The 26,619-nt window shown below is 42.7% G+C and overlaps 2 protein-coding genes across 2 annotated transcripts in view; one reads left to right on the top strand and one right to left on the bottom strand.

Annotated features, from left to right (window-relative positions):
• Positions 1-8,530, bottom strand: part of C1H8orf74 (chromosome 1 C8orf74 homolog) — a 56,122-nt gene extending 47,592 nt beyond the window's left edge. The window contains exons 1-2 of the mRNA XM_060754655.2: positions 8,480-8,530; positions 1,617-1,809 (exon numbers count right to left, since the gene is read on the bottom strand). Of these exons, the coding sequence (XP_060610638.2) occupies positions 1,617-1,809; positions 8,480-8,527 (241 nt within the window). The 5' untranslated portion in view covers positions 8,528-8,530. The remainder of the gene's footprint in view (positions 1-1,616; positions 1,810-8,479) is intronic.
• Positions 8,531-10,643: 2,113 nt separating this feature from the next.
• RP1L1 (RP1 like 1) overlaps positions 10,644-26,619 on the top strand; it is a 58,538-nt gene continuing 42,562 nt past the window's right edge. The window contains exon 1 of the mRNA XM_060754656.2: positions 10,644-10,949. The gene's annotated coding sequence lies outside the window, so the exon portion shown is untranslated. The remainder of the gene's footprint in view (positions 10,950-26,619) is intronic.

Here is a 26,619-nt window from a genome sequence, read left to right as displayed (position 1 = left end):
GTTCTCCAGACCTTTTATCATTTTAGTCGCTCTCCTCTGAACACATTCCAGCTTGTCAATATCTCTCTTGAATTGTGGTGCCCAGAACTGGACACAATATTCCAGGTGTGGTCTAACCAAAACAGAATAGAGGGGTAGCATGACTTCCCTAGATCTAGACACTATGCTCCTATTGATGCAGGCCAAAATCCCATTGGCTTTTTTTGCCGCCACATCACATTGTTGGCTCATGTTTAACTTGTTGTCCACGAGGACTCCAAGATCTTTTTCACACGTACTGCTCTCGAGCCAGGCATTGTCCCCCATTCTGTATCTTTGCATTTCGTTTTTCCTGCCAAAGTGGAGTATCTTGCATTTGTCACTGTTGGAACTTCATTTTGTTAATTTTGGCCCATCTCTCTAATCAGTCAAGATAGTTTTGAATCCTGCTCCTGTCCTCTGGAGTATTGGCTATCCCTCCCAATTTGGTGTCGTCTGCAAACTTGATGATCCTGCCTTCTAACTCTTCATCTAAGTCATTAATGGAGATCCTGAGCAGGACCGGGCCCAGGACGGAACCCTGTGGCACTCCACTCGTCACTTCTTTCCAGGATGAAGAGGAAGCATTGGTGAGAATCACCCTCTGGGGTTGTCCACTTAACCAATTCCAGATCCACCTCACCGTAGTTTTGCCTAGCCCCCATTGGACTAGTTTCCTTGCCAGAAGGTCATGGGGGAACTTGTCAAAGGCCTTACTGAAATCCAGGTACGCTACATCCACGGCATTCCCCGCATCTACCCAGCTTGTAACTCTATCGAAAAAAGAGATCAGATTAGTCTGATAGAAGACAAGGACACCATTCCAGATGGGTAGACTTCATCAAGGAAGCCTCAGCTGCTCAGAATTTACAAGACCTGAGCAGGTCAATCAATGAAACAGGGATTTGAAGGTCTCTTGTTCATGGGGCCATCATCAATCAGAGTCAACTTAAGTTGGAGTTCTCTCACTGAAAAGGCATAAAGGGCTTTGGACTCAATGCTCACATCTATATTGGGCAAGCCAATGACTACAACTCTCAGGATCCTTTTAGGCAGCAATGGGATATGTAGTCCAACCTCTAAGATATTTCCCAAGTTCTTAAGTATCATCTACACTATAGACATATATCTGGTTGTAATGGTCCATTTAGTTTTCTTGGCAAGGATACTGGGGTGGATTGCCATTGCCTTCCCCAGGGATGGATGGACGGCATCCTTGAAGTGACTGGACTGACCTTGAAGGAGCTGGGGGTGGTGACGGCCGACAGGGAGCTATGGCGTGGGCTGGTCCATGAGGTCACGAAGATTCGGGGACGACTGAATGAATGAACAACAACACTGATGCAGTATGAAACTACGGCACAATGCTATGGAATCATGTGAGCTGTAGTTTGGGGAGGTGCCAACACTGTTTGGCACACATGACTCAAGACCTTGTAGACTTACAGCTCCCATGATTCCATAGTTTTGAGCTGTGGGATTTAAAGTAGTGTCAAATTGCATTAATTCTACAGTATAGATGTATCTTTAGGGATGTAACAGTTGTACAGAATGAATATTGCTGTTTAAATGGCTTTCATTTTGCCACTTTGGCTCACCTTTGGTTTCCTCCAAGAGCTCCCCAGTCAACTTGGCCACTTCCGCCACGGCCGGCCAAGAGAAGCCCTTCTCAGCAGCAAACACAACACTCCAGTAATAGACGTCCAAGTGGATGCTTCGACGCAAGTCCCGGACTTCATCAAACTCGGTCCAGTCTAGCAAATCTCTCAGATACTGGCGACCACTTGGTTGCTGCAGAAAAGATGGAAGAAGCAACATCACGAAGGCATTGACATATAAACACACATGGAGCTGCCATAATATTTCTCCTCTAAGCCTTAGGACTAAAAGACAAATGAGAGATAGGGTTTGCAGCTCTTTTGGTTTACACTCATTCCATTTTGTGACACTCAGATTCAGATGTGGAACTGGATGTATTCAGAAAATGGAGATAAGCATGTTTGTAGAGTTTTTTTTAGTGTATTTGAAAATTCTCAACGAAAATACTTAAAAAAACCAAAATGAGTACAATTTCAAGTTGGTGATGCATGGGATTAAAGAGGAAACAGGAAAAAGTTTGGAAACATTCCCAAAGGAAACCATTGAGAATCTCGAAATACACCCCAAACACACTGTAATTCAATGGTCTTCTCATACTGAAATGTCCAAAATGTACACAAATGTGCACAATTGAAAAATAAATTGATTAGAGCAATATGAACAATCTATTTAAATAAAGAATGTAATGTTTGTTTGTGGGATTAACATAACTCAAAAACCACTGGATGAATTGACACGAAATTTGGACACAATATACCTATCAGGCCAACGAGTGTCCATCACCTATAAACATGCACATGCACACACACACGCACACACACACACACACACAAACCCCAAGTGAACAGACATAAAAACCCCAAAAATACACCATGAGGGGCGGCTTAAAGAGCTGGGCATGTTTAGCTTGCAGAAGAGAAGACTGAGAGGAAACATAATGAGTGCCATGGAACAAGATGTGAGGAGAACCCATAGGGAGGAGGGAACAGGCTTTTTTTTCTGCAGCCCTGGAGACTAAGACGCAGAACAATGGCTTCAAACTACAGGAAAGGAGATTCCACCTGAACATTGGGAAGAACTTCCTGACTGTGAGAGCCGTTCAGCAGTGGAACTCTCTGCCCCGGAGTGTGGTGGAGGCTCCTTCTTTGGAAGCTTTTAAACAGAGGTTGGATGGGCATCTGTTGGGGGTGCTGTCCTGGGCCCGGTCTAGTTCAACATCTTTATTAATGACTTGGATGAAGGGCTTGAGGCAGGATCATCAAGTTTGCAGACAACACCAAATTGGGAGGGATAGCCAACACTCCAGAGGACAGGACCAGGATCCAAAATGATCTTGACAGATTAGAGAGATGGGCAAAAACTAACAAAATGAAGTTCAACAGGGACAAATGCAAGATACTCCACTTAGGCAGAAAAAACGAAATGCAAAGATACAGAATGGGGGACAATGCCTGGCTCGAGAGCAGTACGTGTGAAAAAGATCTTTGAGTCATTGTGGACAACAAGTTAAACATGAGCCAAGAATGTGATGTGGCAGCAAAAAAAGCCAATGGGATTTTGGCCTGCATCAATAGGAGCATCATGTCTCGGTCCAGGGAAGTAATGCTACCCCTCTATTCTGCTTTGGTTAGACCACACCTGGAATATTGTGTCCAATTCTGGGCACCACAATTCAAGAGAGATATTGACAAGCTGGAATGTGTCCAGAGGAGGGCGGCAAAAATGATCAAGGGTCTGGAGAACAAGCCCTATGAGGACCGGCTTAAAGAGCTGGGCATGTTTAGCCTGAAGAAGAGAAGGCTGAGAGGAGATATGATAGCCATGTATAAATATGTGAGAGGAAGCCACAGGGAGGAAGGAGCAAGCTTGTTTTCTGCTTCCCTGGAGACTAGGACACAATGGAAAAATTGCTTCAAACTACAAGAAAGGAGATTCCACCTGAAAATTGAGAAGAACTTCCTGACTGTGAGAGCTGTTCAGAAGTGGAACTCTCTGCGCTGGAGTGCGGAGGAGACTCCTTCTTTGGAGGCTTTTAAACAGAGGCTGGATGGCCATCTGTCGGGGGTGCTTTGAATGCGATTTTCTTGCTTCTTGGCAGAATGGGGTTGGACTGGCTGGCCCATGAGGTCTTTCCCAACTCTTTGATTCTATGATTCTATTAATGCGATTTTCCTGCTTCTTGGCAGAATGGGGTTGGACTGGGTGGCCCATGAGATCTCTTCCAACTCTAGGATTCTATGATTCTATTCTAAGACGTTTATGGGAAATAGAGGAAGGAAAGAAAGAGACACAAAGAGTGTCTGCCCACCATTGCCACAGCATTGCTATGGAGACATTGCGAGATAGGCCTTCTCAGAGCTAGAGAAGGGAGAAAGCAGACAGGCAGCAGCCCTTCCGACACCTGGGCAATGCGGGGCATATAAATATTTATTTTGTGTCATAATTTAAACTGTCCTATATCATCCTAAATCCTAGTGCATCATGCTGCCCTTCACCTTAGCTGTAGGTATGGAGGAGATGTAGATATAAGTGCTTATTCAGAGCAAACCAAGCCGAGAGCGGGGAGCTGGGAGGGATTAGTAGCCGCCTAGCATCTCCTGCTGGGAGTTGCCCTCCTCTTCAAGTTAATTTACCTAAAGGCTCAGTTAGTTAATGATGCTCTGGAATTAAGTGGCCTCATTACGCTTGCAGCTAATACATCACTTGAGAAAGGGGTGACTTGTGCATCATTAAAAGAAGGGGGGGATTTGTCTCCGAAAAAAAGACGAAGGCACAGATTTATGGGCGTCAATGGAAATTTGCATTTTCTTGCAAGCTGTGCAGAAATGGAAAACGTACACAGGCTAAACAACAGGCCTAATCCGGGATCCCCAAAATATGAAATGCTCCAAAATATGGCATTTGTCTACATCAGGCAAACAGGCTGTTAGGAATTGTGGGAGTTGAATTCCAAAACAATGTATTGTCGAAGGCTTTCATGGCCGGAATCACTGGGTTGTTGTAGGTTTTTTCGGGCTGTATGGCCATGGTGTAGAGGCATTCTCTCCTGACGTTTCGCCTGCATCTATGGCAAGCATCCTCTGTGGAATGACCAGGGTGGGACAAAGGACTCTTGTCTGCTGGAGCTAGGTGTGAATGTTTCAACTGGCCGCCTTGATTAGCATACAATGGGCTGACTGTGCCTGGAGCAAACTTTTGTTGAGAGGTTGAGAGGTTGAAACATTCACACCTAGCACCAGCAGACAAGAGTCCTTTGTCCCACCCTGGTCATTCCACAGATATATAAACCCTTTTTCCTAGTTCCAACAGACCTCACTACCTCTGAGGATGCTTGCCATAGATGCAGGCGAAACGTCAGGAGAGAATGCCTCTAGACCATGGCCATACAGCCCGAAAAAAACTACAACAACCCAGTGAATTTCAAAACACCTGGAGGGCCAAAGTTTGCCCATGGATGGCGGGATGTTGACCTCTTTGCTTTCTGATGGTTCAATGCACATAATGTACATGTATTTATCCTTTTTTTTGCCTAGCAGAGCTCTCAAAACAATGCATTTCTACATAAAAGCAAAAGAGAAAAAAGATTAATTGAACATTGGGCATTGAAAGCCCCTGAAATATGACCTTCTGGCCTCTGTTGAAAAACCTCCCAAGAAAGAGACTCAACTACATAATGAGTATTCCTTATCTGAAATGCCTGGAACTAGAAGTGCTTTGGATTTTAGATTTGTTTTCCAAATCATTGGAATACTGGTACAAATTGAGCATCCCTTACCCAAAATGCTCAGAAACCCAATATTGTTCAAGTGAGTGGCTGAGATAGTGACACTATTCTTCTCTGATTACTTTTTTCGTGTCAAGAGCAACTTTATAAACTGCAAGTTGCTTCTCTTGTGAGAGAATTGGCCCATGTGGTGCCCAAATGTTTTGATGTTTTACCATCCTTGTGGGAGGCTTCTCTCATGTCCCCTCATCGGGAGCTGGAGCTGACAGAGGGAGCTCATCTGCACTCTCCCTGGATTTGAACCTCCGACCTGTCAGTCCAGTCCTGCTGGCGCAGGGGTTTTAACCCATTGCACCACCAGGGACTCCAATTGCTCTCTGACGATTCAGTGTAAATAAACTGTTTAATGCACAAAATGATTAAAGATATTGCATATAAAATTACCTTAAGCATATACAGATTATTATAAGCATATACCTTAAGCATATTTACATCCCTATGGATGTGAGAGCTGGACCTTAGGGAAGGCTGAGCGAAGGAAGATCGATGCTTTTGAGCTGTGGTGTTGGAGGAAAGTTCTGAGAGTGCCTTGGACTGCGAGAAGATCCAACCAGTCCATCCTCCAGGAAATAAAGCCCGGCTGCTCATTGGAGGGAAGGAGACTAGAGACAAATTGAAGTACTTTGGCCACATCATGAGGAGACAGCAAAGCCTAGAGAAGACAATTATGCTGGGGAAAGTGGAAGGCAAAAGGAAGAGGGGCCGACCAAGGGCAAGATGGATGGATGGTATCCTTGAAGTGACTGGACTGACCTTGAAGGAGCTGGGGGTGGTGACGGCCGACAGGGAGCTCTGGCGTGGACTGGTCCATGAGGTCACGAAGAGTCGGAGACGACTGAACGAATGAACAACAACAACATATACAGATTCTTGTGTTTTCTGCATCCCATCTCTAAGGCATCCTATTATGGATGTATATGCAAATACAGGTATTCCAAAATAATCATAATAATTCCAAAAGCTTTCTGGTCCCAAACATTTTGGATACAGGATAATCAGCCTGTAGAGACATCTCCAGTTCATCCCCTGTTTGGGTATCAGTCATCCCCTGTTTGGGTATCAGCCAGCACACCAATGACTTAAATCAAGAAATAGTTTTCTAAGCTCTACAGAGACACTCACTGGAACACCCCAGCAAGCGAGAGTCCAAAAGTGGCAGGCTCAAACCCAGAACCTCAATCAATGGCTGATACCCAATGAGACTCCCCCCTGGGCACACAGAAAACTGGGCGACTTGGAAGGCGCTGAACAGACTGCGCTCTGGCACCACGAGATGCAGAGCCAACCTCAAGAAATGGGGCTACAAAGTGGAATCCTCGACATGCGAGTATGGAGAAGAGCAAACCACTGACCACCTGCTACAATGCAACCTGAGCCCTGCTACATGCACAATGGAGGACCTTCTTGCAGCAACACCAGAGACACTCCAAGTCAAAATATATTTAATCAGCTACCAAGCTTGCAAACTTTGTGTTTTGTCTGTCTGTCTGTTTGTTTTTTAAATATGTAATACAACTGTCTGGTTGCTCCTGACACGATAAATAAAATAAATCAACCTGTCTATGTGGCAGCTAAAAAAGCTAATGTGATTCAAGGCTGCATCAATAGTGTCTAAATAATGGGAAGTCATAATAATCCCACTCCATTCTGTTTGCTCAGTCTTCACCTGGAATAACCCTTCATCCAGTTCTGGGCAAAGCAATTCAAGAAGCATATTGACAAGCTGGAACGTGGCCAAAGAGGTGCCCAAAAGATCAAAAATCTCGAAAGTATGAATCCCTATGAAGCTGGGTTTGTTTAGCTTGGAGAAGGTTAAGAAGTGATATGATAGCCATGTTTGAATACCTAAAAGGGTGTCACCTTAGCCAAACCCAGGTTAATTTAATAGTTAGCATTGAACTTGGTTGGAGACGCCTGGGTTCAAATCCTCACTTGGCTTTGAGGATCATTGGGTGGCCTTGGGTCATTCCATCGTGCTGCTGAAGCTACTTTACAGGTTGTTGTAATGGTAAAGTCACAGGTGAAGTGAAGTTTGTAAATAACTTTTATGCTTCTTGGAAGAAAGTGGGAAATTAGAAAATAAAATGCAATCAAAAGAAAATTCAATTGCAATTTTTTCCCAATAATCCAATGACTTGATTGTCTTGATTGTGTTGTCGGTCTCTCTTTCCTTCCCTATCTTCCTTTCTCTCTATCTATCTCTCTTTCTCTCACTTTGTAACTTAAAACTGCACATCTCAATCCGGAACATTTAACTTCGGAGTATAAATTCTGATTGGTAGACGTATCCCTATAATATACAAAAGCAAGCAGTGGTTTGATTCTGGAGATCTGGTGGAAGCTCCTTCCTTGGAGGCTTTTAAGCAGAGGCTGGATGGCCATCTGTCAGGGATACTTTGATTGTGCTCTTCCTCATGGCAGGGGGATTGGACTAGATGGCCCATGGGGTATTTTGAACTCTATTATTCTATGATTCTAGGATCTGGCTTCAAATCCCAGCTCAGCCATGGAAACCCGTGGAATGCTATGCTTTGACTATGGAGACCAAAGTTTGATTCTTCACTTGGTCATGGAACAATGGCTTCAAGAGAGGAGATTCCATCTGAACATTAGGAAGAACTTCCTGACTGTGAGAGCCGTTCAGCAGTGGAACTCTCTGCCCCGGAGTGTGGTGGAGCCTCCTTCTTTGGAAGCTTTTAAGCAGAGGCTGGATGGCCATCTGTCAGGGGTGATTTGAATGCAATATTCCTGCTTCTTGGCAGGGGGTTGGACTGGATGGCCCATGAGGTCTCTTCCAACTCTTTGATTCTATGATTCTATGGAAACTCATTGAGCCACTTTAGACAAGTCACACTCTCACAGCCTTGGGGAGGCAAATTCCTCCAGACAGATTTTACCAAGACAACCCTGTGATAGGTTCTATAAGTCAGCAATAACTTGAAAGGCACTCAGCAACGAGAGAATGAAACATAGCATGCTGACAAAACATATTATATTCCAGAAAGACACTATCCTATTCCTGGCCTTCCACCTCCACACCCTGCAAAAATCTATGTTAGTTCTTCCTCTTGTTTTTACCGGCAGCCGGAAAACAGTCTCGACACCTTCAGCGGTTAAGCTGGCCATCCTCCTCGGTGAGATCAGTTGCTAGGAGACCTTGGCTTCTGATGCACAAAACCATGGAATGAAAGGGGAAAGTGACAGGTTCCGCTGGAAGAATGCGCTCCCAAAGCGGGCGCATGGCAACGGGCATGAAAAGAGCCACAGAGGGCACATGTTACAACCTCAAAACCCTTGAATCATTTACATGTCCTGCCTGGCAGTTGAATGCAGTGGTGCAAAGGCAGAAATCGTTGACATTTGGCCAATGTAAACAATTCCAAAACTCTTTTTTTGGAAGGGAAGATGATGCCACATTGAAACTGTATCCATCCACACAGTGAGCTCCAGCAAAGGTTGCCATGTATCACGGTCTGTTGTTCAACCTTTAGGTTGCCTGCAAGACAAGAGTGCAAATTCTCCACTTTGGGAAAGAAGAAAGAGCTGAGTTCAAATCAAGTTTTAAAAGTTACGAGCTGCTTTGCATCTTAGAATCATAGAATCAAAGAGTTGGAAGAGACCTCATGGGCCATCTAGTCCAACCCCCTGCCAAGAAGCAGGAATATTGCATTCAAATCACCCCTGACAGATGGCCATCCAGCCTCTGTTTAAAAGCTTCCAAAGAAGGAGCCTCCACCACACTCCTGGGCAGAGAGTTCCACTGCTGAACGGCTCTCACAGTCAGGAAGTTCTTCCTCATGTTCAGATGGAATCTCCTCTCTTGTAGTTTGAAGCCATTGTTCCATTGCGTCCTAGTCTCCAAGGAAGCAGAAAACAAGTTTGCTCCCTCCTCCCTGTGGCTTCCTCTCACAGATTTATACATGGCTATCATATCTCCTCTCAGTCCTTTTTATTTAAAAAGTATAGTTAGTTACACAAGAGCAGGGGAACACACAAACAAGTTTTTAGGAGATTATATATATAGTAAAAGCGGCACATCTACATCTGACCTACTGGTACTACAACACCACAACTGAATATTTATTCAAAACTAGCTTGGACTGGAGGGAAGGATAGTAGAGGCCAAGATGAAGTACTTTGTCCACATCATGAGAAGAAAGGAAAGCTTAGAGAAGACAATGATGCTGGGGAAAATGGAAGGAAAAAGGAAGAGGGGCCGACCAAGGGCAAGATGGATGATGGCATCCTTGAAGTGACTGGATTGACCTTGAAGGAGCTGGGAGTGGTGATGGGCGACAGGGAGCTCTGGTGTGGGCTGGTCCATGAGGTCACAAAGAGTTGGAAACGACTGAACGAATGAACAACACAAAATCTTGGATTCCTGCCTTTATTTGGAAAAGTAGATTTTGTAAATCCCAGTACCTACAACTCCTATAAATCAAGATGAATTCCTCCCAAACCTCTCCAGTATTTTGCCTTGGTTCTGGGTGTTCTGTGTCCCAAATATGATACAAGACCATTGTCAGTGGGGGTCACAGTACTCTGGAGCAAATGTTGGCCTTCCAGGCATTTTGGACTAACTGGAAGTTGAAGTCCAAAACACATGTAGGGCTGAAGTTTGCCCATGCCTGATGTAGACTCACATATGAACCGGGCTGTAGAGCAGCTAGTTAGTAGCCAGCTGCATTAAATCACTCCTGACCAAGAGGTCATGAGTTCGAAGCTAGCCCGGGTCGGAATAAGCTCCTGATCATTAATAGTCTAGCTTGCTGTTGACCTATGCAGCCCAAAAGACAGTTGCATCTGTCAAATAGGAAATTTAGGTACCGCTTTATGCGGAGAAGCTAATTTAACTAATTTATGACACCATAACTGTTGTTATTGTTTTTTACTGATGTTGTTATTGTTTTTACTGATGTATTGTGGGCTTGGCCTCATGTTTCATTATATGAGTCTGCATTCAATGCAATGTAGACAAGGCCTTTATCGTCACTTCTCAAAGAGGGCTTTGGATACGAGTTCTTGCATCGGCCAAGAGCCAGACTAGATGGCTTCTGGGGATCCTTTCCAGTTCTATTGATTCTGTGATGGCTCATCTTTTTGGGACACGATCCGTTGCCACCAACGGTAGCCATGGTGAAGCCGATGAGCTTCCTAACCTCATTAGCCTCCTGCTTACAGATGGTGCCTGTGCCCTAATCCGCTTTTCTGCTCATCCTAATCCTATTCAGGGCAGCCATTCCACAGGAAGAAACAGCCCACCACTTTCTTTTCGGATCTGAAGACAAGTCTTCCTCCTCCTCCTCTTCTCACGTAGGCTGATGGGGGGTTTGGGATGATGATGGGACAGTCTTCGAACCTTCCTTAAATCCCTTCCAAGTCAATGGGGTGACCTCCAGATGTGGCACCACCGACCCTATTGGTTGGAAAAACCATTCTGCTTTGGTAGCCCTTTTTGGGCTATTGTTTTCTTTTTGGAAGAAGAGATCCAAGCCCTGGATTTGGGTCACCAAAGGTGGGACACCGTGATGTCCTGGAGGCCACCAAGGTAGGTCAAGGCAAGGAGCTTCATGTTGAGTGATCCTTATCCTAAACGCTTAGGACGAGAAATATTTGGGATTTGGGAATTTATTTGTTTATGATTTTGCATCATTAGATATCTTAGAAAGAGATATACTCCTAGGATCAAAAGTGGACCTCTAAATACTCTAAAAGCAACAAATCCCATCTGACCTTGGAAGCTAAGCAGGATCAACTCTGGGTGTTAATTGGGTGGGAAATCAGCAATGATTGAGTGTCTCATATCTGAAATGCCTTTTGGGTTTTTTGTATATCTCTGCATCATGAAATATCGTTGAAATTGGTGTGGTTTAATTATAGGAACACAGGATCAAACACAGACCTAAAAATATCCTAAAGGCATCAGATCCTGTCTGATCTTGAACACCAAGCAGGGTCAGCCCTGGTTAATACTTGGATGGGAATCCACCAATGAATACCTATTAAGTGATTGTTATTTGAAATGCTTGTGACTATAGTGTTCTGGCTTTCTAGTTTTTTCAGGATTTTAGAATATTTCCATATACATAGTGACATATCTTAGGGCCCTTCCAGACAGTCCTATATCCCAGGATCTGATCCCAGATTTTCTGCTTTAAACTGGATTATATGTCCCCACTGCCAGATAATCTGGGATAAACAGAAAACCTGGAATCAGATCTTGGAATATAGGGTCTGGAAAAGCCCTTAGAGATGGGACCCATTCATCTATGTTTCATACACATCTTATACATACACATATCCCGAAGGTAATTTTATACAATATTTCAAAATAATTTTGTACTTGAAACAAAGTTTGTGGAAAATGTTGGATTTTGGAATATATCCTATTCCAAAATAAGAGATAACCTAGATATTTTAACTCCATGATTATGCTGCACATGGACCTCCAAGAGCTTATTATTGAGTTCAGGCCTGAAATTCTTGGTTCATTTACCTTAGGAACATAATAATAATAATAATAATAATAATAATAATAATAACAACAACAACAACAACAACAACAACAACAATACGATACAAGAAATATGTGTCTTTTGATGGCCTTTGGCGACCCCTATGAAACCCCCTCGCAACCCCCCCCCCCCAGGAGGTCCTGACCCCCAAGTTGAGAAACACTGATCTGAAACAATAGTGAGCAAAGAGGGCATCATGTGATGTGCAGTTTGGAAAAAAGGTCACATTTGAGTCATGATGCTATAGGTCCAGTGTGTCCATTAGCCTTCTATATTTGCCCTGATCTAAACAGTAGAGTTGAGTAGGACTAAAATATCAGCCCTATTAAACTCCCAGGTGGAACACTGGGCTGGAACGAGTCCAGAAACTGTGTAGGAAGACAAACAGACCAACAAAATCTTCCTGACTCTTGGAAACTAGCCCACATTACGATGTTACACAAGGAGAAACAAGATCCAAGGGATGTAAAGAATTATAGACCTATTTCCCTCCTTAATGTTGACTACAAAAATTTTGCCAGCATACTTACTGAAAGGTTAAAGACATTTTTGAAAGATTGGGTGAAAGAAGAGCAAGCAGGATTCCTCCCGAATAGACAAATTAAGGACAATGTAAAAGTTATTTTAAATACCATTGAATACTATGAAAGGAATAGTCAAGACGAGTTAGCCCTATTAAGCCTTGACGCAGAAAAGGCATTTGATAATCTCAACTGGGATTATCTGAAATTATTGATAAAAGAATTAGACTTTGGTTACCAGTTTACAAACGTCATCTTCGCTATATGGCCAATGTGTTCTACTAGCATTTTCTCCTGATGTTTCACCTGCATCCCATCAGCTCTAATAGTGATGTCTAATTATGTGAAATATAGGAGCTATAGTCCAGTATCTGTAGGGCCGCATAAAATGACCTGACGGGCCAGATTCAGCCCGTGAACCTTGGGTTTGGGGCACATGCATGAGGGGATCACAAAAAGGTGCATCGTATGGGTCTGCAGGTAGCCTGTAGATAGCTTGCAGCTGGCCCCGGTCCACCCTTTGCCCATGCCTAATGCAGGTGACGTGTTGCTATTTATCTAAATCTCCCAGCTGCTCCGCCTCTCCCTTCGCTCTTTCAAACATGTCCAGTAATACAAAACATGTGATGCGGGATCAGTCTTTCCAGCTCCTGATTCCTTCCCATGGCTCGACTTGATTGGCTTGGAGAAATTCCTGGCGATGGAGAAATTCCAAGTGGTAAAGCATCCTCATGGGGCATCTTGCCTCCTTAGTGAACATCTCCAGGAGAAATCAGGATGACATACAGACCGCTGTTTCCTGGAGGGATCCATGCAACCGCCATAAGACCTAGTTCTTTTTTTAGAGAACCAAATCTTTTTATAGAAAGGGATTTCAACACAGGGCTGTGCTGTTTTGATTCTGCATGTTCCTTGAGATGCTTTTGGTCACTTTGATTGTGCACTTTTGGTGCTAAGGATGGAATTGAAAAGTCGAAACAGGAGCCAGTTACGTGTAGTTTGGAGACAAGAAGATTGAGAGGGGAGATGATAGCCGTGTTTAAATATCTGAAGGAATATCATGGAAAAGATGGACTCAGCTTGTTTTCTGCTGCTCTAGATACTCGGGTCCTTCCACACAGCTGTCTAAAATCCACATTGAACTGGATTATATGTCAGTGTGGACTCAGATAATCCAGTTCAAAGCAGATATTGTAGATTATCTGCCTTGATATTCTGAGTTATATGGCTGTGTGGAAAGGCCCTTGAACAAGTGCAGTGGTTTCAAGCAGCAGGAAAAGAGACTCCATTTAATTTTTGGAAAAATCTCTTGGCTGCAAGAACGAAAAGTGAAAATCTGCATGTTTGATTACACATTTGGTATTTTGGTTCAGTTGTGCAGCATTGCCATTCAGCCCAAGCGTTGTATAATACAATTAATACATAATTTTGCATGCAGTTTACAGAATCATAGAGTTGGAAGGGTCTACTAAGGTCATCTAATCTAACCTCCTTCTGCCATGCAGGAATACACAAAGCACTCTCAACAGGTGCTCATTCCATGCCATAGAAGATCGACAAAGAAGGGAGTCCAATGAGGCAGCCCATTACTCTGCCAAAAAGCTCTTACATTAAAAAAAATTATTCCTAATATTTAAGTCAGTGGTTTCCACCTTTTTTTAACCAGGGACCACTTTGACCAGGGACCAATTGACCAGGGACCAATTGACCAGGGACTATTTCACCAGGGACCACTTGACCAGGGACAACTTGACTAGGGACAACTTGACTAGGGACCACTTTGACCAGGGAACACTTGACCAGGGAACACTTGACCAGGGACTACTTCACCAGGTACCACTTGACCAGGGACCACTTTGACCAGGGACCACTTTGACCAGGGACCACTTGACCAGGGACCACTTTGACCAGGGACTACTTGACCGGGCACCACTTTTGACCAAGGACTACTTGACCAGGGACCACTTTGACCAGGGAACACTTGACCAGGTACCACTTTGTCCAGGGACCACTTTACCAGGGACTATTTGACCAGAGACCACTTTGACCAGGGACCACTTTGTCCAGGGACCACTTGACCAGGGACTACTTTACCAGAGACCACTTGACCAGGGACCACTTGACAAGGGACTACTTTACCAGAGACCACTTGACCAGGGACCACTTTGACCAGGGACCACTTGACCAGGGACCACTTTGACCAGGGACTACTTGACCAGAGACCATATGACCAAGGATTACTTGACCAGGCACCACTTTTGACCAGGGACCACTTTGACCAGGGACTACTTGACCAGGCACCACTTTTGACCAAGGACTTCTTGACCAGGGACCACTTGACCAGAGATACTCTCCAACATTAGTATCAAAAGGATTATGAATCAGTTTTTAGTCAACTTTAGATTCAGTTTGGGGTGCTGATTCAGAAAATTTCATTGGATAGACCACATCAGCTCTAGCTTCTGATACAGAACATCCAAGTGACCAAAAGTCCAAATTAGTGGACACTGGACAAGGCATCAGAATGGAATTTCCAAGATCACAATAGTGGAATGACAAAACGTGACACTATAAGAATCATAGAATCCTAGAGTTGGAAGAGACCTCATGGGCCATCCAGTCCAACCCCATTCTGCCAAGAAGCAGGAATATTGCATTCAAATCACCCCTGACAGATGGCCATCCAGCCTCTGTTTAAAAGCTTCCAAAGAAGGAGCCTCCACCATACTCCGGGGCAGAGAGTTCCACTGCTGAACGGCTCTCACAGTCAGGAAGTTCTTCCTCATGTTCAGATGGAATCTCCTCTCTTGTAGTTTGAAGCCATTGTTCTCTTGCGTCCTAGTCTCCAGGGAAGCAGTAAACAAGCTTGCTCCCTCCTCCCTGTGGCTTCCTCTCACATACATGGCTATCATATCCCCTCTCGGCCTTCTCTTCTTCAGGCTAAACATGCCCAGCTCCTTAAGCCGCTCCTCATAGGGCTTGTTCTCCAGACCTTTTATCATTTTAGTCTCTCTTCTCTGGACACATTCCAGCTTGTCAATCACCCCTGACAGATGGCCATCCAGACTCTGTTTAAAAGCTTCCAAAGAAGGAGCCGCCACCACACTCCGGAAACATACCGCATTTCCCAACAATAGCCTGGTGCATCTCCACTGTAGAATTAATGCAGTTTGACAGCACTTTAACTGACATGACTTAAATGCTATGGCACCCTTGGGAGTCTTTAGTCTCCTCTGCCAGAGCATGTTGGTACCTCATCAAATTACAACTAGTAGTATTCCATAACATTGAGTCATAGGAGTTAAAGTGGTACGAAACTGCAGTATATGCACCCCTAGATAATTGACTAAGAATTCACATCATTGAAGGTTCAAAAGTCCAGTTGTCGATACCCAATAAAGTAACAAGGTGTCGTCCAACAAAGTCACGATAGTTCAAAAGATAGCTTTGCCCATCTCCGCCGTTTCCCCTGCAAAGATGTCACTTGCAAAGCAAACCTGCCATGCATGTAGCGTCTTAGCTGTGATTACCATTGACAGGAGCCTTGAGTCTTAAGTGCTTTAGCCCTGACCTAATAGGACAGTTCACAGCTGAACCGATATAATGAGCCACAGAGCCAGGTGGATTCTGGGGAAACAGGCATGAAAACTCCTAACAGAAGCTGGCATTTGACTGCGGAAGAGACCTCAGAGCAAAAATATTTTTGGCACAAGGGAGAAAAACCACTTAAAAAAATACCGTATATACTCGAGTACAAATATAAGCTGAGGCACCTAATTTACTACCAAAAAAAACCTGGGAAAATGTATTGACTCGAGTATAAGCCGAGGGTGGGAAATGCAGAAGTTACTGGTAAATTTCAAAATAAAAATAGATGCCAATAAAATTACATGAATTGAGGCATAAATACTGTAAACAATAGCTTCAAACTACAAGAGAGGAGATTCCATCTGAACATGAGGAAGAACTTCCTGACTGTGAGAGCCGTTCAGCAGTGGAACTCTCTGCCCCGGAGTGTGGTGGAGGCTCCTTCTTTGGAAGCTTTTAAACAGAGGCTGGATGGCCATCTGTTGGGGGTTATTTGAATGCGATGTTCCTGCTTCTTGGCAGAATGGGGTTGGACTGGATGGCCCATGAGGTCTCTTCCAACTCTTTGATTCTATGATTCTATGATTCTAAATAATAATAATAATAATAATAGTCAGTAGGTTATTTTTTTTTAATATTTACATAAAACTGTACTTTAACATAAAACTGTCTAACTCTGATTAAACCATTATTCGAACTTTCTTCAATGTAAATGTGCTTGTGTATCCTTCCAATAATAATAAAGAGAGCAAAATAATAAATGTGACAACAACAACAACAACAGTAATAGAGTAAAATACTGGAAATGTAATAATAATAATAGAGTGAAATAATAAATATAATAATAATAATAAATAGAATAAAATAATAAATGTAATAATAAATGTAATAATAACAATAGAGTAAAATAATAAAAATAAATAGAGTAATACAATAAATATAATAATAATAATAAATAGAGGAAATTAATAAATGTAATAATAATAAATAGAGTAAAATATAAAAATAAATAGAGTAAAATAATAAATGTAATAATAAAGAGTAAAAATAAAATAATAAATAGAGTAAAATAATAAATGTAATAATAATAGAGTAAAATAATAAAAATAAATAGAGTAAAATAATAAATGTAATAATAATAAATAGAGTAAAAATAAAATAATAAATAGATTAAAATAATAAATGTAATAATGATAGAGTGAAATAATAAATGTAATAAAAACAATAGAGTAAAATAATAAAAATAAATAGAGTAAAATAATAAATGTAATCATAATAATAGAGTAAAATAATAAATGTAATCATATTAAATAGAGTAAAAAATAAAAAATAAATAGAGTAAAATAATACATGCAATAATAATAGAGTGAAATAATAAATGTAATAATAACAATAGAGTAAAATTAAAAAATACAGTAAAATAATAAATGTAATAATAATAATAATAATAAATAGGGTAAAATAATAAATGTAATAATAAGAAAAATAAATAGGGTAAAATAATAAATGTAAGGCTCTCCATGGGAAAAATTGAGAGCCAAATTGACAAAGAAAAAACATGGCTGTGGCTCGCAAGGAGACGGAGGGCCTGATTCTGGCAGCCCAAGAACAAGCCATTTGAACCAAGGCCATCAAAGCCAGAATTGAAAAGTCAACGACAGATCCCAAATGGAGACTCTGCAAGGAAGCAGATGAAATAATACATCACATTCTCAGCTGCTGCAAGAAGATCGCGCAGACAGACTACAAGCAGAGGCTTAACACCATTGCTCAGATGATTGATTGGAACTTGTTCCACAAATACCATCTGCCTGTGACAAAGAACTGGTGGGATCACAAGCTGGAAAAAGTTACAGAGAATGAACACGTCCAGCTACTCTGGGACTTACAGATTCAGATAGACAGAGTTTTGGAGCACAATACTCCTGACGTCACAATCGTGTTGAAAAACAAAGTATGGATTGCTTTTAAACAGGGGCTGGATGGCCATCTGTCGGTGGTGCTTTGAATGCAATTTTCCTGCTTCTTGGCAGGAAGTTGGACTGGATGGCCCATGAGGTCTCTTCCAACTCTATGATTCTTTGATTTGGCCAAAGTGCTTCATCTTTGCCCCTAATATCCTTCCCTCTAGTGAGTAGCCGGGCTTTATTTCCTGAAGTATGGACTGGTTTGATCTTCTTGCGGTCCAAGGAAGTCTTAGTATTTTCCTTCAGAACCACAGTTCAAAAGTGTCCCTCTTCCTTTGCTCAGTCTTCCTTATGGTCCAGCTCTCACATCCATAGGTTACTACGGGGAATGCCATTGCTTTAACTATGCGGATCTTCGTTGTCTGGGAGTATTCCTAGCTATACTTATTGCATAAGTATTTTTACCTGATGTTGTTGTGTCTTGTATGTATTTCATTTTGCTTTATTGTAATTGTTTGGGCTTGGCCTCATGTTAGACGCCCCGAGTCCCCTTGGGGAGATGGAGGCGGGATACAAATAAAGTTATTATTATTATTATTATTATTATTATTATTATTAGCCAGCTGGATAGCATAGGGAAGGGTTGTGGAGTTTGTATGGCTGCCTGTGCTCCTGTTCAGAAAATTTCACCTCACTTTCTGTCCCTGTGATAATTGGATTTTGCAAAATTTGGCTTGTTGTGGAAACAAAGATTAGAGATATAGCTTCAGCTGAGACTCCTTTTCCTCATGATACCGCTTTTAGGAGTAGATTTCCCTTCCTGGAGGCATATTTCTCTCACTTCCTGTTGTTTCATCTCTGTTCTTAAGTAGGAGTCCCTTGTAAGTCGGATGTTCATAACTCGGAGACTGCCTGTTCTGGCACGGCTGTGCCAGGGGTTTGAATTCTCTTTTTCTTTCTTTGCTTGTTTACATTAATTCCTGAAGGCTATGCACTTTGCAATTTGGTAGCTTTTTCCAGATTGCAGTTATAGGGCCAACAACCTGTCAATCATTGTTGCAGCCTTTAGATCCGCCCCTTTCCCCAGGATTTTGGAGGGAAAGGGGACCTTTAGCTCAGTTATCACGGAGAAGCCTTTCCAACAGGACGTGTGAGATTCTCCCACCTGTAGAAAGCTTCGTTTCTCACAAACATCGGGGGAAAGCAGTTCCACAGCTTTACTAAGAAATACAGCCAGCTTTGCTGGAAGGTAAAGGACACCAGCTGGAAAATCTACAAAGTCTTGGCCGGTAAGGTCTACTCGGGTTACCCATAAAGCAAATTGGAACCAGGAGTAGGGCCCCACGCCAGCCTAAGAACAGATTGCCCAGGGAAGGGTCAAGGATTTCCTTTATAGAAGAAAGAAACAGTTCTTAAAGCAAGTTGCCTGTCTCTTGTGGGCAAATTAAGAACGCTACCAGTTTTCCAGAGTTTTAAAGTATTTGATTGATTTGTTGAAGATTTAAGCATTAATAAAGAACCTTGTTAAACTTTCTGAGCTTCTAAAGACTTTGTATAGGGAAATCCATAGGGCCTCTCAGCCGAGGCACCCCAGGCATCCCGCTGAGCATATAGAGACCACGTCCTGTTAATAGACAATTGCTACAGGCCCATCGTGTGACAGCACACTGCCTGTACTGTAAATTGTTGTTGTTCTTATATTTAGAGATCAAAGATATAATTGGCTTCCAATTTTCCTGGTATAGATAATAATACATCATAATACAAATAATAATAATAACAATAACAATAATAATAATAATATATTTATATACCGCTCCATCTCCCTGAGGGGACTCAGAGCGGTTCCCAGGTGTACAGATGCTAGCCAATTGTAGAGGTTGCGAGCCAATTATAAAGGTGTGGATGATTATGGAGGGAATTAATCTCAGGCCTCTATTGTTGATAAGAATATGTTATAGAAGAGGCCAATTATTGTTTTTAATTTAAGGTAACTGCCACCAACATGAGGTATTGGAGGTACCACCGATGAGATCTGGCTCGACAGACGCAGATTAATGGAGATGAGACGGTCTTCAACAAAAGTTAACAAGTTTATTTTGTACAAAGTGCATGGTTACAGGCTGTTAAATATCTTATAGAACTTTGAATATAATTAGTTTGTTACACAGTCCACTCTTCTAGATGACACAGTTCGTGATTAACTTTTACTGAGGTGAAGCACTTTAGTAAACACTGTTTCCTAATATGAATAGCCTTCCTATTTGATCTTTTCTTGATCAAATATCTGATCTCTAGTCCTTCCTCGACTAGAGATCTTAACAAGCTTCCTTTAGTCTACTTTAACTAAAGAAACTGGTCAGGTTTCTCCTTTCAACCTTCCTAGACTGAAAAACTCTAGCTATTCACACCTCTCTCCTAGGCTTTTCCAAGCCTCTCCACTCTCTCTCACTCTCACTCTCACTCTAACTCCTAACTCCAACTACCCCTTTTCCAAAGATGCACATAGCTTCTCCTCCTTGGCTCCGCCCACTTCTCACTCTCTGAGCTAGCCTGCCTGGTTTCCTTGGCAACGCTCCCTGTTGATACAAACCAGATAACTCTAATCTTAGCTACTGTTACAAAACACAAAAATATACTCCATCAATTAAACATATACATAGTATCAAAGACTTCTGCACACCAGGTAACATCACAAAACATACAAAGTAAAAAACAACATAACCATAAGATTAACAAAACAAAATATAAGCATAGAATTGTCATCATAACACACATATATTAAAAGTAATCCTGCCTGTTCAAGGCAATTTAAAAATTGAAAAGGCCGGGCCAAGATTTGTTCACGTCCAAAAATTCTAGGGGGCCCAGGAATTAAGTTCAATGCTATGGTAGGCAACAATAATATTAGGTACAGGTCTGTAGCTGTTCATTCCGGGGTCGATTAGAGGAAAGAATCTGGGTAATTGGTAGGAAGAATAAGGCCGTATTCGACAATGTGTAGGGCTGAGTTAGAACTGGCCATTTTCAAAGCTTGTTGAAACCACCAGATCTTCAAGCTCTTACGAAAGGAGGGGAGGGATGGGGCCTGTCTTATTTCCCTTAGAAGGGCGTTCCAGAGACGGGGGACCACCACTGAGAAGGCCCTCTCTCTCGTCCCCACCAACCGCGCTTGAAACGGTAGTGGGACCAATAAGAGGGCCGCCCCGGAAGATCTTAGAGTTAGTGCTTCCCCTATTTCCATAGTAGATCTACTACTAATTTATTTATTTATCATGTCATCAGCAACCAGACATTTGTATTACATTTTTAACAAAAACAAACAAACAGACAAAACACAGTATTTGCAAGCTTGGTAGTTGATTAAATGTCCTTTGACCAGTAGCTGGCCACTTGGAGTGCCTCTGGTGTTTCCGCAAGGTGTTTCTGCATGTGGCAGGGCTCAGGTTGCATTGCAGCAGGTGGTCAGTGGTTTGCTCTTCTCCACACTCGCATGTCATGGATTCCACTTTGTAGCCCCATTTCTTAAGATTGGCTCTGCATCTCGTGGTGCCAGAACACAGTCTGTTCAGTGCCTACCAAGTCGCCCAGTTTTCTGTGTGCCCAGGGGGGAGTCTCTCATTTGGTATCACCACTGATTGAGGTTCTGGGTTTGAGCCTGCCACTTTTGGACTCTCGCTTGCTGAGGTGTTCCGGCGAGTGTCTCTGTAGATCTTAGAAAACTGTTTCTTGATTTAAGTCATTGACGTTCTGGCTGATACCCAAACAAGGGATGGGCTGGAGATGTCACTGCCTTGGTCCTTTCACTATTGGCTGCTACTTCCCAGTGGATGTCAGGTGGTGCAATGCTGGCTAAGCAGTGTAATTTCTCCAGTGGTGTAGGGCGCAGACACCCCGTGATAATGCGGCATGTCTCATTAAGAGCCACATCTACTGTTTTAGCGTGGTGAGATGTGTTCCACACTGGGCATGCTTACTCAGCAGCAGAGTAGCACAGCGCAAGGGCAGATGTCTTCACTGTATCTGGTTGTGATCCCCAGGTTGTGCCAGTCAGCTTTCGTATGATATTGTTTCTAGCACCCACTTTTTGCTTGATGTTCAGGCAGTGCTTCTTGTAGGTCAGAGCATGGTCCAGAGTGACTCCCAGGTATTTGGGTGCGCTGCAATGCTCCAGTGGGATTCCTTCCCAGGTGATCCTCAGAGCTCGGGATGCTTGTCTGTTCTTAAGGTGAAAGGCACCTACTAATAAATCTACTACTAATAAATCTGAACTCTTCATTCTTGAACCCAATGATTGGTAACTTCTCACCTCCTTCTTGCAGAAAACAATTCATGGTTCCTCATCTTTGTGAAAATGATTCAATATGTTTTCTCTTATAGAAGTAAGACATTTTATTCAATTTGGCCAATTCAAGTTGTTTCATCATCGTTCCATCTTCCTGAGATGATATGTCCTCCTCTTTTGTCTGTGTTATTCGAAAATACATAGACGCTTGGGAAATGTTCGACTTGTGATCTTGTAATACGAAATCCAGTATATAGATCTCGTTTGCTGTGTCATACTGTGGTTTTGTGTCAGTATAATAATAATGAAATGAAGGAAATTTTCACTGAGTGGTTGTCTGCCAGAGCCAGGAATGGGTGATATGCTCCCTGCTTTTACAAACAGCAAGTGGTTCCAGGGGTTTAGTTTTCCTTGGATTAGTGCCAAAGCCTTAAGCCATATTGCAGTGTGATGTTTGCCCTAATTACAATCAAACACTGCACTACAATGTGGCTTAAGGCTTCGGCACTTAAGCAAGGATGACTTCAATAGGTGACTAGGCAATTCATGGAGGTGAGGTCTCTCCGTGATAACACTATGCAACAAAATTTGAAAGATTTTCTGTTCCTGGTTTGAAAGTGATATTTCCTGTTTAATTGTGTGGTCCTTAGTTTGAAAGAAGAGTAGTTGTTATAACTCAAGAAGATTTGTTTTTGTGGCTGTCACAAACTATGTTGAATTGGTTGACGGTTCGGGTTCAGACTATCTTTGTGATCACATCTCCCCCTATGAACTGGTGAGGGGTCTAAGATCTACTAGGGAGACCCTCCTCACAGTCCCTCCTCCGTCTTTAGTGTGGTTGGCGGGGACGAGGGAGAGGGCCTTCTTGGTGGTGCCCCCTTCCCCCAGCTCTGAAACGCCCTCCCCAATGGACTTAGACAAGCCCCTATACTTGGAGTCCTCATGGACAACAAGTTAAACATGAGCCAACAATGTGATGTGGCGGCAAAAAAAGCCAATGGGATTTTGGCCTGCATCAAGAGGAGCATAGTGTCTAGATCTAGGGAAGTAATGCCACCCATGCTCTATTCCGCCTTGGTTAGACCACACCTGGAATATTGTGTCCAATTCTGGGCACCACAATTCAAGAGAGATATTGACAAGCTGGAATGTGTCCAGAGGAGGGCGACTAAAATGATCAAGGGTCTGGAGAACAAGCCCTATGAGGAGCGGCTTAAGGAGCTGGGCATGTTTAGCCTGAAGAAGAGAAGGCTGAGAGGAGATATGATAGCCATGTATAAATATGTGAGAGGAAGCCACAGGGAGGAGGGAGCAAGCTTGTTTTCTGCTTCCTTGGAGACTAGGACGCGGAACAATGGCTTCAAACTACAAGAGAGGAGATTCCATCTGAACATGAGGAAGAACTTCCTGACTGTGAGAGCCGTTCAGCAGTGGAACTCTCTGCCCCGGAGTGTGGTGGAGGCTCCTTCTTTGGAAGCTTTTAAACAGGGGCTGGATGGCCATCTGTCAAGGGTGTTTTGAATGCAAAATTCCTGCTTCTTGGCAGGGGGTTGGACTGGATGGCCCATGAGGTCTTTTCCAACTCTTTGATTCTATGATTCTATGTGCTTCTCTCTTTGTCTGGGCGGACCGCGGGGGTCTTTCTTTAGAAGCTTGATATTCCCAGCAACTGAGGCTACAAAGGTTATGAACACCAAAACAGAATATTTATTTCTCAAAGTCCTTGCAGACTTGGCACAGCTTGTCAAAGTTACAAACAAAACAGTCAATTGGTGAAACCATAGAGATGGTCTTTCTTTCTTCTTTTTTCTTCAGTTACTGAGGTAACTCTTCCCCAAATGGTAGAAAATATCCTGGGATCCTTTCACCCTAACCCCAAACTCCATCTGTGTTCATATTTGGGCATATGGAATATTTGTGCCAAGTTTGGTCCAGATCCATCATTGTTTGAGTCTCTGGATGTAGGTGAACTATAACTCCCAAACTCAAGGTCAATGCCCACTAAACACTGCTAGTATTTTCTGTTGGTCATGGGAGGCCTGTGTGCCAAGTTTGGTTCAATTCCATCACTGGTAGAGTTCAGAATGTTCTTTGATTATAGGTGAACCATAAATCCCAGCAACTACAACTCCCATATGACAAAATCATAATTTTTTGAGTGATGGTCACTCCTTATGTAGTGAGACGTTTTGTTGCCAAATTTGGTGTGATTTCGTTCACTGGTTTTTTTGTTTTTAAGGAACTCATTATGCACAGAGCATTTATATAGATAGATAGATAGATAGATAGATAGATAGATAGTGCCGTTATTTAGCTATTAATCTATAACCAGAGATACTGCGACTGACTTAAATTTGTCTACAACTGAGAATTTGAACTTGGGTCTGCCCCATAGACCCATTAAGCTCAGCAATGTGTCAGATTGCCTCTTCAGCCCAGACTAGATATGGCATGCAGACAGAGCTTGGGCAAGCTACAATGGTTTTAGAGTATCACTCCCAGAATCCCCAGCCAGCATGAATGCATCCGCTGGAGATTCTGGGAATAGCTTTTCCAACCACTACCCAAAAGACATACGCACAATCCTGCCACATGTAAACATATATAAAGAGAAAGGGAAGAAATGGAGGCTGAAAGTATGACTAGAGCAATCCAGCAGAATGAATGTTATTTACAGATTGGAAGCGCTTGGCTCTGGGATAAAATAAGGACAGGCCAAACCTGGGCCGCGTGATCGCATTAAACTTTTACACAATGCTGCCTCTTAGCTCGGTGTGGTCAAGAGGCGAAGGCAGAGCTAAAACGCTCTTATAACTTGGCCGAGATTATCCCCAGAGAATCAAACATACCCTGAAGTCTGGATCTTGGAGACCTTTGCAAATTGAGATGGGTCTCGATGGCACAAACGGAAAGGCTGTTTGTAAATATTAGGGGAACTGGGCGAGATCCATTTTGCGCCTCTCTTCTCACCGAGCTATATATATTCTCGTGGATTTACATGAGAACATTGAGGGTAGTATAACAACGTGCAATAATGAGAAATGCAAAATGTATTCAAATTTTGAAGTTGTGGGGAGTGACCCATTTCCTAATTTGGGGGGGAAACAAAATAATATTTTCAGAATTTTAAAACTATAACCTATACAGATTGTATGTGGTTGACACTCCATATTTATTTCTTATTATTTTTTATTATTTATTTGGACATTTATATCCTGTCCTTTCTCAACCTCCAAGAGGGGACTCAGGATGGCTACCAACCGGCAACATTTCGATGCCAAAACAATAAAGCACATCATAAAATACAACCAAATGCCTAAAAAAATAAATTTCAATATACATTAAAACACTAGGTTCTTGTGGGTTTTTCGGGCTATAGGGCCATGTTCTAGAGGCATTTCTCCTGACGTTTCGCCTGCATCTATGGCAAGCATCCTCAGAGGGAGTGAGGTCTGTTGGAATTAGGACAATGGGTTTATATATCTGTGGAATGGCTGGGGTGGGGCAAAAAGCTCTTCTCTGCTGGAGCTAGGTGTGAATGTTTCAACTGACCACCTTCATTAGCATTTGAAGGCCTGCCTGAGCCTGGGAAAATCTCTTGTTGAGAGGTGTTAAGATGTGCCTGGTTGTTTCCTCTCTGCTGTTTTGCTGTTGTAATTTTAGAGTTTTTGTAATACTGGTAGCCAGATTTTGTTCATTTTCATGGTCTCTTCCTTTCTGTTGAAATTGTTCACATGCTTGTGGATTTCAATGGCTTCTCTGTGTAGTCTGACATAGTAGTTGTGAGAGTGGTCCAGCATTTCTGTGTTCTCAAATAATATGCTGTGTCCAGGCTGGTTCATCAGGTGCTCTGCTATGGCTGATTTCTCTGGTTAAAGTAGTCTGCAGTGCCTTTCATGTTCCTTGATTCGTGTTTGGGCACTCTAAAATTACAACAGACCTCACTACCTCTGAGGATGCTTGCCATAGATGCAGGCGAAACGTCAGGAGAAATGCCTCTAGAACATGGCCCTATAGCCCGAAAAAACCCACAAGAACCTAGTGATTCCAGCCATGAAAGCCTTCGACAATACATTTTTACATTAAAACAATTCGCCAGGTTAAAACGTCATCCAAATCTATCCAAATTGCGGTCCAGTAAAATCTCATCATTGCCAGTAAAATCAATCTAATCTGCAAACTCTTGCTCCCATAACCAGGATGTAAGTTTCTTCCGGAAGGTCAAGAGGGAAGGGGCAGATCTAACCTCCTTAGGGAGGGAGTTCCTCAGCCGAGGGGCTACCACGGAGAAGGCCCTGTCTCTCGTCCCCACCAAATGCGACTGCATCCAGATTCTGCATCCACAAATTGAACCAACCAAGGCTTGAAAATATTTTTTAAAAATTACTAAAAGCACACCTTG

The sequence above is a fragment of the Anolis sagrei genome, chromosome 1, assembly GCF_037176765.1.
Source record: "Anolis sagrei isolate rAnoSag1 chromosome 1, rAnoSag1.mat, whole genome shotgun sequence".
Classification (NCBI taxonomy): Eukaryota; Metazoa; Chordata; class Lepidosauria; order Squamata; family Dactyloidae; genus Anolis; species Anolis sagrei.
Note: the sequence above shows the minus strand (reverse complement) of the source record. Positions and strands in the feature narration are given on the sequence as shown.